The following is an 18,199-nucleotide window of genomic DNA, read 5'->3' as shown; positions in this document are numbered from 1 at the left end:
CAGTGCTTTCTACACCTGCGCTTGACCAATTATTTAATTTTATTTAAATTAATACAAATATCAGCATGCTTTTTATTGGTTATAGGGCTGTAACGATATGCGATATGAAACCGAAATCAGACGCTCAGATCCACAAACCTGGTGTGAGAAGGAAGAAGCGGGACACGTCCCTTCCAACTCCCAGAGTTATCCTTCCCGTCCAGATCCAATGCTACCACATCTTTAAATTACTATTAGTATTATTTGAAGTTAGCATTATAAAATACGTAGACCTACACCACAAAACTAGTTGAGGATAAATTCTTTAAAAATTGGGCAATTTCAACGTTATGGATCACGTCTGCAGTAAAAACTTGAAATATAAATTCTCAGAAAATGCATTTACTACCAATATATTGAAACGTCTGTTTATATATCCATACTCCCTTAATAAAGGCGTCCAGACATTAGAAAAATATCAGTCTACACATGGTTTTAGATTTAATATGAGGAAAATACACATGCGTTACGGACGTGACACAAAAAAATCTTTAACTTTTAGGTGGAAAAATCATTTTAATCAATGTTTCATCAACCAATTGCCTGGATTTAGTAAATATAGCAGACAATAGATAATCACGACACGGAGGCACCGGCGAGTGAACTGGAGCTAGTCTCATAAATGAATGGAAACTAAGCGTATACGGTAACCTACTTGCCTCACAGACCTGAGAAATATATCTATAGAAAGTTTGAAATATCCTGATTAGAGATGTTATGCACCACCTTCAACTAGAAAAGATTAGATTTTCCTTAAAAAGTAAGACTGATCATTTTTATGCAGTATGGAAACCCTTTATTCATTATTTTAATAAGACAGCAATAATTGAACCTTAACCCCAATACTAATTATACTATCCCCCCTTTTTTTTTTTTTTTCTTCTTTTTTTTTTTTTTCTTTTTTTTTTCTTTTTTTTTCTCTTCTCTATTCCTCTTTCTTTCTTCCCTATATCATTACTTGTGTTAAAATATAAATTGTTTACATATACTAATATTTCTGCACACTGTACTCGCAAAGTGAATTTTGTTGGAGTTTTTTTTATTTTTTTTTTATTTTTTATTTTTTTTATTTTTAGGTGTATGTGCCAATGTAGAAAATTTAATAAAGAGAATGTTAAAAAAAAAAAAGAAAGTTTGAAATATATACTTTTAAACTTCGAAACAAAAGAAAACAGACTGCTCTCTGCTTATGTAAACCGGGATTGGTGTATTGTTACAGCCCTATTGGTTATAAATGGTGTCATTATCTGAAATGTAAAGAAAATCCTTCCCCTCGCTTGGGCTCCAAGTGTGCATGGGCCCCTGGGCTGTTCCCATAATGCCCAATGGGTAATCCGGGCTTGCCCATGGACACATCTGAGAGCAGAATGATCACTGTAACAGGATCTCACAAAAGAAGGCCTGTCCAACTGTCTCTTACAAAAGTAGGCCTGTCCAACTGCTCGTTCAGATATTTAAGATAAGAGTTATTTAAGATTATAATAAATATAAAGTCAATAAAATGATTTCAAGAGAGAGTTCCTTTTACTCTTATTTTATGTAGGATTATGAAAAGTGTCTCATCATGAAATGGTATAACTTACAAAACAAGCCAGGAAGTCATCAGGCATCTTCAGAGCCGCTGCTTTCACTTCTATCCACTTCAGCCGTGGACGCATCTGAGCGCAGTTGATCTCTGTGACAAGATCTCGAAACTTCAGCTGATCTCTCAGATATGCAAGATGAGAGGATACTTACTTGCAATATTTGTGGTCCCACTTTTGAAACATTGCATTTGCGGTGATGTGGTGAACTTTGATGGAGACATCAAGGACTTTGTAGTTGGTAAAAGTAAGTTGTTCGTTCTTACTGACCATCGACTACATCAGATGAGACTCGATCTTTCTGAGGAGAAGAGGAAGGACATCACTAATGCCACTCATCAAAATAGAGTCAACATTCTAGTGCCTTTTGACGACAACGACACCCTGATAACCTGTGGGACTTTTAGAGATGGATATTGTGAAGTTCTTGATCTGAATGACATTACAAAGAGTATTTACGATGAAAGTATATCGGTAGGACCGAGACAGAATGAGACATCTGTTGCGTTCATAGCAGGTCCAAGTACCAGTAAGTACCTTTTGGTTGGGAAAAAGGATGAACAAACAAAACCTCAAGATCCGTATCCTGTTGTTAAATTGTGGAACACTTTACAGTCTCAAACTGGTGGGATTTTCAACTACATAGAAGACGGATTAACCCCCTTCATCCAGAGCACCGCTAGAGATGTGGAGTTTGTTGACGGATTCCAGAGAGTTTCTCCCTCAGAGTCCTACTTATTTCTCAACGCAAAGACTGACTCTGAGAGGAAAGTGCACGTCCTGCGGATGGACAGCAATAAAAGAAAAAAGACAGACATCTTTAAATCCCTACAGGCTGCAACGATAGAGTGCTGCAATGATAAAGCTCGTCCAGTGCTCGTCTCCTCCACCGTTATTCCCTCAGGGAACGGTGTTATTTGGGCAGGAGTGTTCAGTGCGCAGAATCAGCAGGATCCGGAGAACACCGCGCTGGCTCTGTACGACATCAGTAGAGTTCAAGGCAAAGTGAAGGGTTTCTGCGCTACTGGTGAAAGATGTGATTCTGAGGTTGGAAAATCAGCATTTATGTGCTCACCATAGATGCTTTTTTAATTTTTTAAAATTATTTCTTATTATAAAAAAATGTTTTTTACAAATGTTTAGCTGTTCTACCGATTTGAGTTATGTATAGTTGTAATAGAATATATAATATGTTGCATGACAAAACTTAATTTCACTATTCACCAAAGTCATAATATTTTTGTTCTTTGTGTTGCAGAGTGGTAGTAACCTTCAGCCGCTCTCTGTGGTGTTCAAGTACAGCTCAATGTCATCAGTGGCAGCAGATAGAAGTGGATCCTGGATTGTGTTGTTCATAGGAACCAGTGATGGACAACTGATAAAGGTCTGTCTCATATCTTATTTTTCACTAATTTCAGAAAAACCCTCCTCTGTAGACAGAACAAGGCTGTAAGTAAGTAAGTTTTATGTTATCGTATCGTTTATGTTATTCACATGGTCATGAAAATGGACTCTATAGGTTTAAAAATGGTCATGACATTAAAATGATAGGCCTATAACTACTGCAAACACAACAAGTGGTTTCTTCCCCAAACTTACTATTGAGAGCAAAAATAATATTAGATCTGTGGATTTGGCCATTCACATATTCCATAACGAAACGTCTTAACCAGCATTTAGCTCAAAGGAACACTAATCTCTATAATGGTAACTTGATAAAAACTCATATTTAATGCATTATTAAACAAAAAAGAACTTGAAACATAATTAATATAATAAAACATAATTACATATTTATAATACTGAGACCCATCACTTTCAACTATTTCAATGGTGAGTACACACAATGTCTTTAGTACACTTCAATATACAGACGTACATTTATTGCTATTTTGTATGTATTGTTTTTATTATTATTGTGTTGTTGGTGGAATTGAAGAGTTTTTGTGACTTTAGGCAAAATGCAAATGGGTTTTTAGTGTAGTTGTATGCTGGACTATATTATTGTTTTAAATTATATTATATATTTAATTATATATGTTCTGGAAACGGTCCTGGTGATTAATATGACATGATAAAACAACATGTATAATCATTTTATTATACAATTAGATAAATAGTGCTTTAAATTTCATGCCAACTACCCATATATTAAACCTTTATTAAGTTGCAATAAAATCAGTGTAAACAAAACAATGCGTAAAAGTGAAAAAAAGTTAAGAAAATGAGGTATCTATGTGGAGGGGAAAAATATCGAAAAAATTACACAAATGTATGTGAAAAAAAAAAAAATCCATTTAAATAAGACCTACACACAGACACTTGGAAAAATAAATTAATAATTATAAGCAATGACTAATAATGTGCTTCGTTAATTGCTCATATTTTCACTCTGACTCTCTTTTTGTGTCTTTATATTAACAGTCTGTTTTAGTTTCTGTTAGATCTGTAGTTTGTAACTTAGTTTCTGCATTTCTGAGAAACTTGAGCACTTTTGTGGAATCTGTGAATAATCATACGGTGATAGGAACTCGATATCTTAGTGACACGAATAAATTACATTAATAAAGCACAATCATATAATGATTTGATTTGAGTAAAGTTTGGATAATGATGCGGTTTGTATTTTTAGCGTATGTTGGATGAGAATTTCACACCAGGCTGTCCAATAGTGCTGTACAAATCTGATGATGAACGAGCAGTGCTTCCCAGAATACACTTTGATCCAGTAGATTTCAAATATATCTTCATCGCTCTGAGGAAAGAGGTGAGGTTTAAAACTGTAATTAAAAAGTGATACTCAACATTTAATATATATATATATTTTTAACCTGTTGTTTCTTCAAGCTTGACAATATTTGTGAAGCATATAGACTTTGGCACCTTTTCACGATTTCATGATGCTGCATTTACACAATTATTAACTAAATATAGCCATTAAAAAAATCAAGTGTAAGGTCCATTTATATCACCATACCTTACGTTATTGTCACGGCTCGTCGCGATGAAGAAGAAGATGAAGATGAAGATAATTTCGAATATACTTTAATAATATAAACTCAGGAACAGGAGATCAGGTTAGACATAGACAAACAATACCGGACACTGAACTGAATACAGGCAGGAACTTAAATGAACTGTGGTGATGAACACAAACAACAGGCAGCTGTGAGGAAGGTGATCAGTGTCCATGGTAACAGATTGGTGGTGGGAAACAGACAGGGAAACACAGGTGATGAATGAAAACAACTGATATGAACTGAACATAATGGTGACAATTATATTATCCTGACATTAAATTAAGAAACTATCTAACACTGCTGCAATGGGTTTTACTAGAGCTGCGGAGGGAACAACTGTAATCTGACAACAAATTTCTTTTGTTGTAATCAACCTATCTGGGGTTTTATTTCTCATTTTAAAAAGCAGTGGGAACGCAATAGTGGATGTTTACTTGCTTTCTGCTCATGTTTTTGATGTAGCTCAGAAGAGTGTCTGTGGTTCAGTGTGCTAAATACAGCTCTCTGAAAGACTGCAGAGCTGCTCTGGATCCTCTCTGCGGCTGGTGTGTGAACACACAGAGGTCAGATTCATATCTGTTGCACTAAAGTATTTATTAAGTATGCTAGCTACTTAAAAAAATCAGTAACATGGCCAACATGATGCAACTTGGCATAACAACTCTAAATAATATATTTCTGCTTGTCTAGATGCTCCAACCAGGACGAATGTTCAAAATCTCCATGGATGTCCACCCCAAAAGACTCACTTCAGGAACCTCTGGTTTCTTTTCAGGCTTGGGATGACAAATCTTCCAGAAAGGTATTATTATATTTGTTTGAAATATAACTATTTTTCATTGCTTTGACAACATATTCGCAATTTCTATTGACATATCAATCAATACCCTCTCCTACACAGATTACGCTACATCTTGCCTTGAGTCTGGAGAGCACAGGAAATCCCGCCTTCTCATGTTCCTTCACCACAGGAAGTGTGAATCTGTGTGACGGGTCTGATCTGACTGCAGTTTTCCCAAACTGCTCCTGTAGTTTTTCTGATCACATACTTTATACTGGAGGTTGGTTCTCTGTCAGTACATTGGATTGGTGTAGTTGTTTGCTTAATTGTACTGAATGTACACTTGTAGTGTACTACATATTATAAAAGTATATTTAAAAAATAGATATATGTATTAACGAAAGTACACTTCCATGACTAAACACTTGCCACACTTAAGTACACTTAAAAAGTGCACTTCGTAATAATTTCAAATAAAAAAAAATACTTTTAAGTGTATTTTAAATCATTGTTTTAATAAGTCAAGTACTTGATTTAAATTTTAACTGTAGTGCCATTCAATACGTTAATATATTTTAAATGTACTTAATTGCAACTTCATCATTGCAAATGTATAATTACAAATATATTTAAAGAGCTACATGACATACAAGTTTCAATAGAAATTACTTTTTAGTTTAGCATATTTCAGACAATAGGAGTAATTATGACATATGTATACTTTAAAGGGATAGTGCACCCAGAAATAAACATTCTTTCCCCTTGACTTCCATAGTATTTTATTTCTCCATACTATGGTATTCAATGGGGTCCATCAAGTGTTTGGTTAACCATATCTTCAAAATATTATCTTTTGTCTTTATACAGTGTGTTTATACAATTTATACAGGTTTGGAACAACTTGAGGGTGAGTAAAGGATGACAGAATTTTAATTTTTGGGTGAACTATCCATTTAAGTATGTTAAACGTAAGTTTAATTGAATTTAATATAATTTAATTTAAAAATTATTTTCATTTAATTGCAAATAACATGCAATTAATGTCTGCACACAAGTATATTCCTATAATAAGTAGTCAATCTTATTTTTTTAATTTAAGCTGTTTACTGTGAATATGAGAGATGATTTCTGATTCATTAGCTGCTAAAGGTAATTAACTGGAAGAGTAACAAAGTTCAGGAAATGGTTAAACTATTTGTGCAACAAACCAGTGAGTTTATGATTACAATAATAAATTAAGTTAATGATATAACAAATTCCAGTTTACAATATCAAGATATTTTGCAATATCAAGCATAACGGACTGTTTTTGTACAACTAAAGTAACTGGAAGTGTATGACATCAGAAGCCAAGCACGTTCAAAGTTTTAAAATGGCCGCTTCTGCTAGATTAAAATAAGGTGGATAAAAGACAATTAGCACAAATGATTTCCAAATAACAGATCAAGAAAGTGTAAATACACAACATCAGACTCAAATCAGCATAACCTATGATGACAACATACATAAAATGTGCTGTATTCTGAAATTGCCTTCACTACTTAACATCATTTTTTTCCTAGTTCTTTTTCTTATAATCTGTGTGTATTTTTTAATTTTTTTATTTATTTATTTAAACTCAGGGACTTGTAACATTGATTCAGTAATATGTGTGTCTGTTCGGCTGTAGGGAGGAAAGTTCTGTCTAAATTGTATGACCACAGAGCAACCGCACAAGAAATGTCTTATTTCCATTAGTTATTTCCTCTCACTTTCTCAGCAACAGTAACCATGGTAGTAAGCCTCAAGTCATGACACCTGTGAAGCCGCAAAAAAAAAAAAAGAAAAAAAAAAAGAGATGACTGAGCTGATCCAAATATAGTATATCTTCCATGCAATGTAAGCCACTTTGGATTCTAATGTCTGGCAAATGCATACAGTAAATATAAATGTGAGAATCCTGAATCCTTTTCTTTTTTGTGTGTGTGTGATGACTAACTATATCCATAAAGCCATGTAATCATTTATAAAATTTCATCCTGATTTTTTTGCAATCCATTCAGATTTAAAAGTCTCAGCTATAGTTGCTGTTCATAAGGATCAGAAGATCACAGAGACGCTGACACTGAGGAACTGCTTGAATATCACAAATAATTCACCAAATCCTTCATATACACAGTAAGAACTGCACCGCCTAAAAGAGATTCTTTCATTCTTCAAAATGCCATAAAGTGTTTTAAGACATTTCAGTCACATTTGACATTAAATAAATGCAGGTGTGTGCAGTGTGTCTCATCTGGGTGTCAGTGGTCTTCTTCCTCTCAGCGTTGTGATTGGAAACATGGACCTGGACCGCAGTTACACGTACAGGTGAGACCATGTTTAACCAAACTATTCAATACAGTATATTTGTTTATTGAGAAATAACAATAATCTTCAGAAAAAGTTAAGATGATTAATTTATGGTAGCGGCTATTTTCACTAAGTGAAAATAGCAGTATTTTCTTTGCAATAAGTGTAAATAGTACACTCTAAAATGTTTAACTATGATTTACTCAATTTTTTTGGTGAAACATTTTTACATTCAAAAAAATTGAGTACATTTTAAAGATGTGAAATCAATGAAATATACTGTATTTTGAATTGAGTAAATGCAAGTACAGTAAATAAAGTAAATCTGAGTAACTACATCTCGTACATTAACAAATAAAATTGAGTATAAATTATTTAACATTTAAACATTTAAAAACCAATATTTATGAGTAATATTAACTGTTTTTATTTATGAGTAATATTATCTTTTTTTTATTTCCTCTAAACCTTTGTAAAATAGTATTCCATACAACCACCACATGACATTGGCCTTTATTGTAAAGCATATTTTTACATGTTTTAACATGTATACAATATTGCCTACATTTAAACTCAATTAACAAACATTTTAGAAGTAAAAATGAAACATTTAAACATTCAGGTAGCCTAATTCAAGTGTAATCAACCAGTCTGTAACCCAATTATCACCGGATCAGCGCTGGTTCTCGTGCCGGAGATGGACTAGTGCTCTGCGGGTGAACTCCTAACTTCAGACCGCCGTCCAGCGTTTCACTCTATACTGCGAGCGACTGACTCCATAACCTGCCAATAAACAAACGGTGCACAGTTCTAAGGACATTTTATCATCCAAATTAAATATTTATCATCATTAGGAATAAACTTGTGTGTTTTATGCAAGGCATTTCAATCACGCGAAAAGACAGGTGCGACTCTCGTTTAGGTGTCACATTACGCCTCTGTAGGTTTTTTTGCATTAAATAAAATAATTTAAAGCACAGTAATGATTTCATAGATAAAATAAAACATACACAAACCTGAATTTCACAGAGGAAATGCAAATGCACCAATTCTGCGACGCTGAGAAGAGAGAACTGTTCTGGACTGGAGAGAATTCAAACAGCGTGCGCTCACTCAACCATTGAGTTGTCCTCAAGTCAGAGGGCGGGGGAAGGGTGCATTGTTTTAATTGAGTAAACTTACTCAATATCTCAAGAGTGTCAATTTCTTTTGTGTTTATTGTGAAATGTTTATTAATAATATTGAATATATAATATATATATATATGTATATATATATATAAAAATAATTGGTTAGTCAAATACTAAATTCATTTAGTGAAAAAAAACTTAAATTTAACTGTAAATTTTAGGTAAAATTAACTGTTGGATTTTTAGTCAATTATTTTGGTATGTTTAACTCAAACAATCAAGTAAACGATATTCAGAGATTGTATTAAGTTAATAAAGTTAAATATTACTGTAATATTTACTAAGCCACATAATTATTTTTTAGAGTGTAGTTAGATGCTAATTATATAGTGCAAATAGTGGCAGATACCATTTGCACCTCAGTGTATTGTATATTACTATAAAAAAGTATTCAATAACTTTTTAATATTTTCTTGATTTTTATTTAAAATAAATGCTTCTCCGACCTGACATGCGATGGGAAAAGGGAGGAGAATGAGTTCAGAAAAAAGGCGCCACTACTTCTATTATCAGCACAATTGATTTAGGTAATTTTGTCTGGCTCAACCAGAAAATGGTGTCCAGAGTTAGTATAAATGGCCTTATCAAGAAAGCAGGCTGTTTGCACTTAATTTATTGTTGATAGCAGAAATATCATTGTGTTGACTGAAGCCAAGTCAGGAAGTAAATGAACCGCTCAGTTCTCTCTCTTTTTCTACTTTTTAGGATGCATGTAAAGATCTATTCTCTGACATGGACTACAAAGTAAGTGTCATGTGCTGAGGATTTTGTTTTTATAACAAAATGTTCAATTACTTATATACTGTGCTATATTATGGATTTTTTTCCTTGTCTTTGTCTGTATGATGTTTTCAATGAGCCCACCATTTTGTCACCTGTAGGAGCCAGAGATTCTCTCTCTGGAGCCCAACAAGATTTCTGTGCATGGCAGAAACAATGTTTTACTGAGAGGAAGGAACCTGGAATCTGTCATTAAAATTAATATTCAAGGGGATCTGGAGTGTATTTCTAAAGAGTGAGACTCTGTGTGTTTGTGTTTAGTCGTATTTATGAATGTGTGTAGATTGATATAAAGGTAACACTTTAGAATACTGTTCCTTCATTAATGAATAATTACACATGAACAAACGAGTAACGAATTATTAACATTCTAGTAACTACTATTAACTAACAAGAAACTCTTATTAAAGGAGAACTCCGGTCAAATTACAAGTGCACAGAAAATGTGAGTGATTCCTTCAGAGTGAACACGAGTGAATCTGACTGCAGTAGATGTGAAAGATATGTATAAAAATGATGTTATTTAAGCCAGCGCAAATACCTGTGTTTACATCCTGTTTTCAGTTGAAGTCCAAAGTAGTCGATTGCCGAGTTCACGCGCGTGATCATAGGTAACTAAACCGTGAACTAATAGTTAATAACTAATAGGCCAGGGTAGGGCAGGGAAAATGGACAGTTCGGGAAGCCAGGGCGGACCACAGAGTTCGGGAGGCCAGGACAGAAATGTCAGTCCATCTGTCGGCCAGGGCGGAGACTCTCCCTCGGGCGGCCAGGGCGGAGACTTTCCCTCGGGCGGCCAGGGCGGAGACTCTCCCTCGGGCGGCCAGGGCGGAGACTCTCCCTCGGGCGGCCAGGGCGGAGACGACAGTCCATCGGGCGGGCAGGGCGGAGACGACAGTCCATCGGCCGGCCAGGGCGGAGACGACCCCTCGGGCGGCCACGGCGGAGACGACCCCTTGGGCGGCCACGGCGGAGACGACCCCTCGGGCGGCCACGGCGGAGACGACCCCTCGGGCGGCCACGGCGGAGACGACCCCTCGGGCGGCCACGACCCCTCGGGCGGCCACGGCGGAGACGACCCCTCGGGCGGCCACGACCCCTCGGGCGGCCACGGCGGAGGCGGCCACGGCGGAGACGACCCCTCGGGCGGCCACGACCCCTCGGGCGGCCACGACCCCTCGGGCGGCCACGACCCCTCGGGCGGCCACGACCCCTCGGGCGGCCACGGCGGAGACGACCCCTCGGGCGGCCACGACCCCTCGGGCGGCCACGACCCCTTGGGCGGCCACGGCGGAGGCGGCCACGGCGGAGACGACCCCTCGGGCGGCCACGGCGGAGACGACCCCTCGGGCGGCCACGACCCCTCGGGCGGCCACGACCCCTCGGGCGGCCACGACCCCTCGGGCGGCCACGGCGGAGACGACCCCTCTGGCGGCCACGACCCCTCGGGCGGCCACGGCGGAGACGACCCCTCGGGCGGCCACGGTGGAGACGGCACCACCGGCTCAGGAACTGGAACTGGCACCACTGGCTCAGGAACTGGCACCACTGGCTCAGGAACTGGAACTGGCACCACCGGCTCAGGAACTGGAACTGGAACTGGCACCACTGGCTCAGGAACTGGCACCACTGGCTCAGGAACTGGAACTGGCACCACTGGCTCAGGAACTGGAACAGACACTGGCACCACCGGCTCAGGAACTAGAACAGACACCACCGGCTCAGGAACTGGAACAGACACCACCGGCTCAGGAACTGGAACTGGCACTGGCACCACTGGCTCAGGAACTGGAACAGACACCACCGGCTCAGGAACTGGAACAGACACCACCGGCTCAGGAACTGGAACAGACACCACCGGCTCAGGAACTGGAACTGGCACTGGCACCACTGGCTCAGGAACTGGAACAGACACCATCAGCTCAGGAACTGGAACAGACACCACCGGCTCAGGAACTGGAACAGACACCACCGGCTCAGGAACTGGAACTGGCACTGGCACCACTGGCTCAGGAACAGGAACAGACACCACCGGCTCAGGAACTGGAACAGACACCACCGGCTCAGGAACAGACACAGACACCACCGGCTCAGGAACTGGAACAGACACCACCGGCTCAGGAACTGGAACAGACACCACCGGCTCAGGAACAGGAACAGACACCACCGGCTCAGGAACAGGAACAGACACCACCGGCTCAGGCTCAGGAACAGGCATCACTAGCTCAGGCTCAGGAACAGACACCACCGGCTCAGGCTCAGGAACAGACACAGGCTCGACGGCGGCCATCTTGTCAGGGAACACAGGCTCGGCAGACGTGACGTGAACACTCTCGGCGGCGGCCATCTTGTCTGAAGACACAGGCTCGGCAGACGTGACGTGAACACTCTCGGTGGCTGCCATCTTGTCTGAAGACACAGGCTCGGCAGGCGTGACGTGAACAGGCTCGGCGGCGGCCATCTTGTCCGAAGACACAGGCTCGGCAGATGTGACGTGAACAGTCACTGGCTGGGCAAACGTGACGTGAACAGTCTCTGGCTGGGCAGACGTGACGTGAACAGTCTCTGGCTGGGCAGACGTGACGAGAACAGGCTCGGCGTCGGCCATCTTGTCTGAAGAGACAGGCTCGGCAGACGTGACGTGAACAGTCTCTGTTGCAGCCATCTTGTCCGAAGACACAGGCCCGGCAGACGTGACATGAACAGTCTCTGTAGCGGCCATCTTGTCCGAAGACACAGGCCCGGCAGACATGACGTGAACAGTCTCTGGCTGGGCAGACGTGACGGAACGCTGGGGTGGTGCAGGCAGTGCGAGCAGCTCGGGCGGGGCCAGTAGAGCATGATGCCTGGGCGGTGCGGGCAGAGCAAGACGCCTGGGCAGTGTATCAGGGACAACAGTCACCTCCGGGATGGTCTCCGTGTTAGGAGCCACCGGACTCGGGATCACCGGAACAGGGACCACCGGAACAGGGACCACCGGAACAGGGACCACCGGAACAGTCACGGAGGGAGTCTTTCTTCTCCTCCTCCGTTTCGGGACCACCGGAACTGGGACCGCCAGACTCGGGGCCACCGGAACTGGGACCCCCAGACCTGGGACCACCGGAACTGGGACCACCGGAACTGGGACCACCGGAACTGGGACCACCGGACTCGGGACCACCGGAACTGGGACCCCCAGACCTGGGACCACTGGACTCGGGACCACCGGAACTGGGACCACCGGACTCGGGACCACCGGAACCACCTTCCTGGCTTCTCGCTCCTGAAAGCGAGCAAGACCCTCCACCATAGCCTCAAAGGTACACCCATCATACGCCCTCCTGAGAACCCAGTCCATGGGCTCATTGAAGAAGAGGTCCTTTAGAGGTCCGTCATTAAGTTTTAAACCCTCCGCCGCTCTAAGGAATTCACCCGCGAACTTCCTCAGGTCAGCCCCTTGTTGGCGGAGGGCACTTAGTGCCTGAAAACGAATAATGCGTTCGTAGTGGGGGCACGAGACAGGAGGGCCTGGTGGGTGTCGTGAATTCTTCTGCTGAGTCCTTAACATGGTCGGATCGTTCTGTCACGTATAACCAGGGATGTAGTGGAGGCTAAACGCACGTAAACGCCGTTTACGCACCTCCCAAAATTTGGAAATCGCGTTTGCCCACCTCTAAAGTGCGTTTATCCACCTCTACATTGCGTTTATCCACCTCTAAATGTCACGTTATTTGAGCGGACTTTGCTTTTCCAGTGCGTGATCGCCGATCGGCACATGATTCGAGCATTTGGGCCGTTAACTACAGAGCAGAAAAGCGCGCAAACACGGAGCAGAGAGCGCAGCGCGCGCCACACACACACACATACACACGGAACAAAGAGAACGGCGCACACACGTAGAAGAAAACACACGCTCGTGATGTTACTAAACAAGCTGCGCGAGAATGAAACTTGATCGCAGTCGCAACAGGAAATCAATAAAACGATGCAAAAAAAGTGATTTACAGGCAGCTGGTTTAATGTAGGGAGCATGTCAAAACCCAACTGTGCAAGAGATTCAGAGGGAATCAAGCCTGCACCAGGTTAAAGACTTTTCTACATGGATGGGGATGGTTGCAACATGTCATTTTTCTCCAATCAGAAACAAGCTAGCGTGATGACACTCATACTGAACATGCACAGTTAGACCCTCCCCCCTCCAAAAAGACAGTAGACATATTCAACATATGCTGCTGCATTTGTTGAACAAAAATTGTTTTGGAGGTATGAAAGTAAACATTTTCATGAGATATATTTTTGTCATACTGTCCTGAAATTTTGTATGAATTAAACAAAACTTACTTCGTTTGAATTATTGTTTTGTTGACTTCTAAGTGGCATGGTTAGCATGTGTCAAAGTCAGTGTGTCTAGCAGGCACATGATGTTCTGTCATGGCTGATAGGGTTGGGGACGGTTGCAAGCAACAATATATAAATTGCATGTTTAATAAAAGTTTGTTGCATTGCAAACTGTTCAATTCTTCCTGTCTGACACTGAAATATGGAGAGATTGAATAGCATCTGTAACACCTGCACACTGAATCTGTGTAGGCCTATGTTCTACACATGAACAAACAAAACTCAATAACTGTTATTTGATAAATATGACTAAATAAATAAAAAAGACTACAATAATATTATTGAAATAAATAATACTATAATATTATAGTAGGCCTAAAACAGTTAATATTTTCAGAATTCTATGCTCATTGAGACAAAAAGCTTAAGTTAATTAATGAAATTAAAGGTATTTTTAACATGTTGCAACCGTCCCTGGGTCGGGGTCAGTTGCAACATCTGACTTCTTCCATTCAAATAAATACTGTGAACAATATGTCTTATATAATCATCTTTAAATGGTATGGGTAATTGGCAGACAGAAGTTTAATATGTACAAATTTGGTTGGTCTAGTCCAAATAGTCTGAGTAACTGAGAGAAATGCAAAAAGTGTTGCAACTGTCCCCGGTCCACACTAAATTTGATAGATTTCAACCATATTATTCCTTTCTGAGTCTCTTTAACAAGAACTTAGATTAATGTATGAATTGAATAGTGATTGTGTGACCTATGATGAGGGAACAACCAGTGATACCCTTGGTAGTACCATCAAATGATAGCCTATAGCGATGTCATCAGGATACACATACAACGGTAGGCAGTGGCCCACCTTACCGGGTGACCATGTCGTGGTCCACCAGAATTTATAGTTTACCCACCTCTTTTTTTACCACTACACCACTGCGTATAACTAAAGAAAAACTAAAGGAGAGGACTCAAGTGCAGAAAGAATATTTATTAAATAAAAGAAACATGAAGTGAAACAAAAACCCTCAAGGGGAAAAACATGAAATAACCAAAACTACAACTTCAAAACAACATACCGGGGTTTCACGGGAAAGCGGGAGATGTAAACAAGACAACGATCAGACACAGACTGCAAACACAAAGGAACTTATAAAAGGGACAAATCAGGCAGGTGATGAGGGAACAACAGGTGGGGCAAATGAAACCAATAATGAGATAACAAGGAGGGTGGGGTCAAAACAGAGACAGGAACACAAACACCACATGTGCTACACGAGACAGGACAGGCATGTGACAAAAAGCTTACAGTGACTTCAGTCAATATTAGGTTGTTATCATGTTTTTCACTTTAGAATACTGATCCAAATTATTAGTAGTTCCTTTAGAATGACGTAGTAACACTTGATTCATTACTAATGGGCTACAATTACCTTATATTAAACATTGTGCATTATAAATATTTATTAACCTGTATATAGTAGTTCTTATAGTCTTCAGTGAGGTATGAAAAATAGTAGTTATTGATTAGCTAATAGTGAACTACCACATCCGACTGAGCGCAATTACTTACTAATTCGTTAATCAGAGTTTCTTGTTAGTTAATAGTAGTTACTAGAGTGTTACTAATGCATTACTCATTTGTTCCTGTGTAGTTATTCATTAATGAAGGAACAGTATTCTGAAGTGTTACCGATATAAATTATATTGTATATCTGTGCATGAATGTTTCCCCTCAGATCTCCAGTGTTTGATCGCTCCAGCGACACTTTAAGGTTCCACATTCCTCCCAGTGGAACTAAAGGAACAGTGAAAGTGTGTGTTGTTACTCCTGACGACCGTTGTCATGGTAACAGTATCATCACTTACAGTTCCCAGCCCAGCTGTACAGGAATACAGCCCACAGTCTCCTGGAGGAGGTAAGAGCTTTCAGGCCACTGGCAGAACAGCTTCCACATACAGGCGTTTATGTCAGTGTGGGGACTTTCTGTTGACTTTCTGTTAATTTTATTATAATCAGGACTAAGTCCAGGGAGTGAATTTCAAGGGGGAACAGAGTTCATGTTCAAAATGTAAAGATTTCCTTCTTTTATCCATGTAATAGACTCCAAACGCTGTGCAAATTTCATACATACTGTAAATAAAGTGGGATTTCCTATCCCATATCCCTTATAGAAACCTTTCTTTAGGAATACATTTTTAGTATATTATATAGTTTCTAAAATTTTTGTTTATTATATAGTTTCACCTTCCCTGATTCTGAAGTCTGCTTTGTGATTAAATTGTTTTAAATATATCTTCATTCAGTGGTGGAAGGAAGATTCATGTTGAAGGGAGCCATATGGAATTTGTGGAATCAGTTATTTTCCAAGATTCTGATGAAGTGTTCCAAACACATTACAACCGAAGCGCAACCGATGGTGTAAGAAGTGCTTATTATGCTTTCATTGGGCTAAAAGTGATCTATTACCCTAAAAAAACATCCAGTCAAGCAGCTTTCAACATTTTATCTGATATGGAGATCAACAGTCAAACAGTATTTCACAGTCACACATATTGCATGAGAACTTTGTCAGGTTGTTTCATTAATTTACTGCTAGTATAATTGTAAAACATTATTTATAGTATTCCCAGCTTATATGTAGCTTCATTTAGTCATATTTTAATTCTCTCTCTTTCTCAGGACATGTGGTTTCACTCACCAAAGGGTAATAAATATTATAGCAGAGGTTCATTTAGGTTGAATGTTGGAAACTCCACTGTGGACTGTGAGCATTTGTCCTACGAGCCTGATCCAGAATTCACTGGATTCACCACCTTACAGGTGGCCAAAGACCTCCAGGTTAACATTAAGGTGAGTTTAGTATTACAGTGAGTTTAAAGGGGTCATATAATGGTACATGCACTTTTACAAGTTGATTGTACTGAAATGTGTGTTGGCAGTGCCTGTACACAACCATCATAAAATGATAAAAATCCATCCAGTGTTTTTTTTTTTAAATCTTCTTATATGTTTTCCCCCATCTCAAATCAAGCCGTTCGATTTTGTGACATCACAAAATCGACACCCCTCTCACGATTGTTGATTGACAGCAGCGTTTCAACACAGACCCGCCCTCGCTCGTGAGCGAGCTGTCAATCATAGTCCGCGCATCATTGTTGATACACTGGAGTGGATATGAGCAGAATGGCGTCCAAGCGATTGTGGTGTTCTGTTCTTGGGTGTAATAACGAACACAGCAGTCATTTTGATGTTCCTAAATCCGAACCGCTGAAGACGCAGTGGCTGAGTTTTGTTTTCGAAGGGAATATTCCCCACGATCAACGTCAATGCTTTCATGTTTGCGCGAATCATTTCACACACCAGACTGCTTTACAAACGAGAGTCAGTATAAGAAGCTGCTCCTGAAAAAAGGATCGGTACCAACTATTCGTGTTCCTCCAGAAGAACTGAAGTGAGTGTAACGTTTTATTGACCTTTATATTTATCTTTATATTAATCTTTGCAAATCGCTAGCACGCTTCACAATGAATGCAGCTAAGGTTTACATTCAAGGTACATTACGGCATGTTTTCTATGTACGACGTTCTCAATATAATTCATAATCCCACGTTTATAATGAACAACGCGTTATGGTTATCGTGTTATTGTGTTACAAACGGTGTATGCACAGAACAGAGGGGTGGGGTGAGCAAAGCTTATTATCATTTAAAGACACATGCACTTCAACACTATGCTAAGCAAAATAAAATCAGACATTCATAGATGGAGGAATCTAAAAACGTCTCTTCAAGGTAGAATTAATACAGTCAAAATGAACATATTGCCCCGTCTCAATTTCCTCTTCTTTATGTTACCACTCTGCCCCCCTCCAAATTACTTTGGCCCAGAGTTCGTCTGAATACAGTGCATTTCAGATCAGAGCACTTTAATTGGTCATTTCAGATCAGAGCACTCAGCACATGGGTGGACCCACAGTCTACCACTGCATGGCGATTGATTGAATCTGCTAAAATATTTCCACACAAGCTGCAAGACATACTATTCTCCAGGGTAGCAAACAAAACAAATAAAAATAATTTTGGGCCCATCATTGCTAACTCTATTCAAGTGTGGAAGAAAGCAGAACGGTGGATGGGCGGCCCACCTA

General features: G+C 40.1%; 1 protein-coding gene across 1 annotated transcript; it reads left to right on the top strand.

Moving 5' to 3' along the window:
- Positions 1-1,696: 1,696 nt before the first annotated feature.
- On the top strand, positions 1,697-16,653 carry LOC307157703 (plexin-C1-like; the record flags this gene model as incomplete). Its single annotated transcript, XM_079869629.1, has 12 exons — positions 1,697-2,669; positions 2,887-3,006; positions 4,255-4,389; positions 5,105-5,205; positions 5,333-5,444; positions 5,544-5,703; positions 7,466-7,580; positions 7,679-7,772; positions 9,650-9,688; positions 9,826-9,959; positions 15,788-15,967; positions 16,356-16,653. The coding sequence occupies exons 1-12, from the start codon at positions 1,761-1,763 to the stop codon at positions 16,651-16,653; spliced, it is 2,397 nt and encodes a 798-aa protein (XP_079725755.1). The 5' UTR covers positions 1,697-1,760.
- Positions 16,654-18,199: the final 1,546 nt, after the last annotated feature.

The sequence above is a fragment of the Squalius cephalus genome (assembly GCF_949319135.1).
Source record: "Squalius cephalus genome assembly, chromosome: 4".
In the NCBI taxonomy this organism is placed as follows: Eukaryota; Metazoa; Chordata; class Actinopteri; order Cypriniformes; family Leuciscidae; genus Squalius; species Squalius cephalus.
The sequence above is the reverse complement of the archived record's forward strand: the minus strand, read 5'-3'. Positions and strand labels throughout refer to the sequence as shown.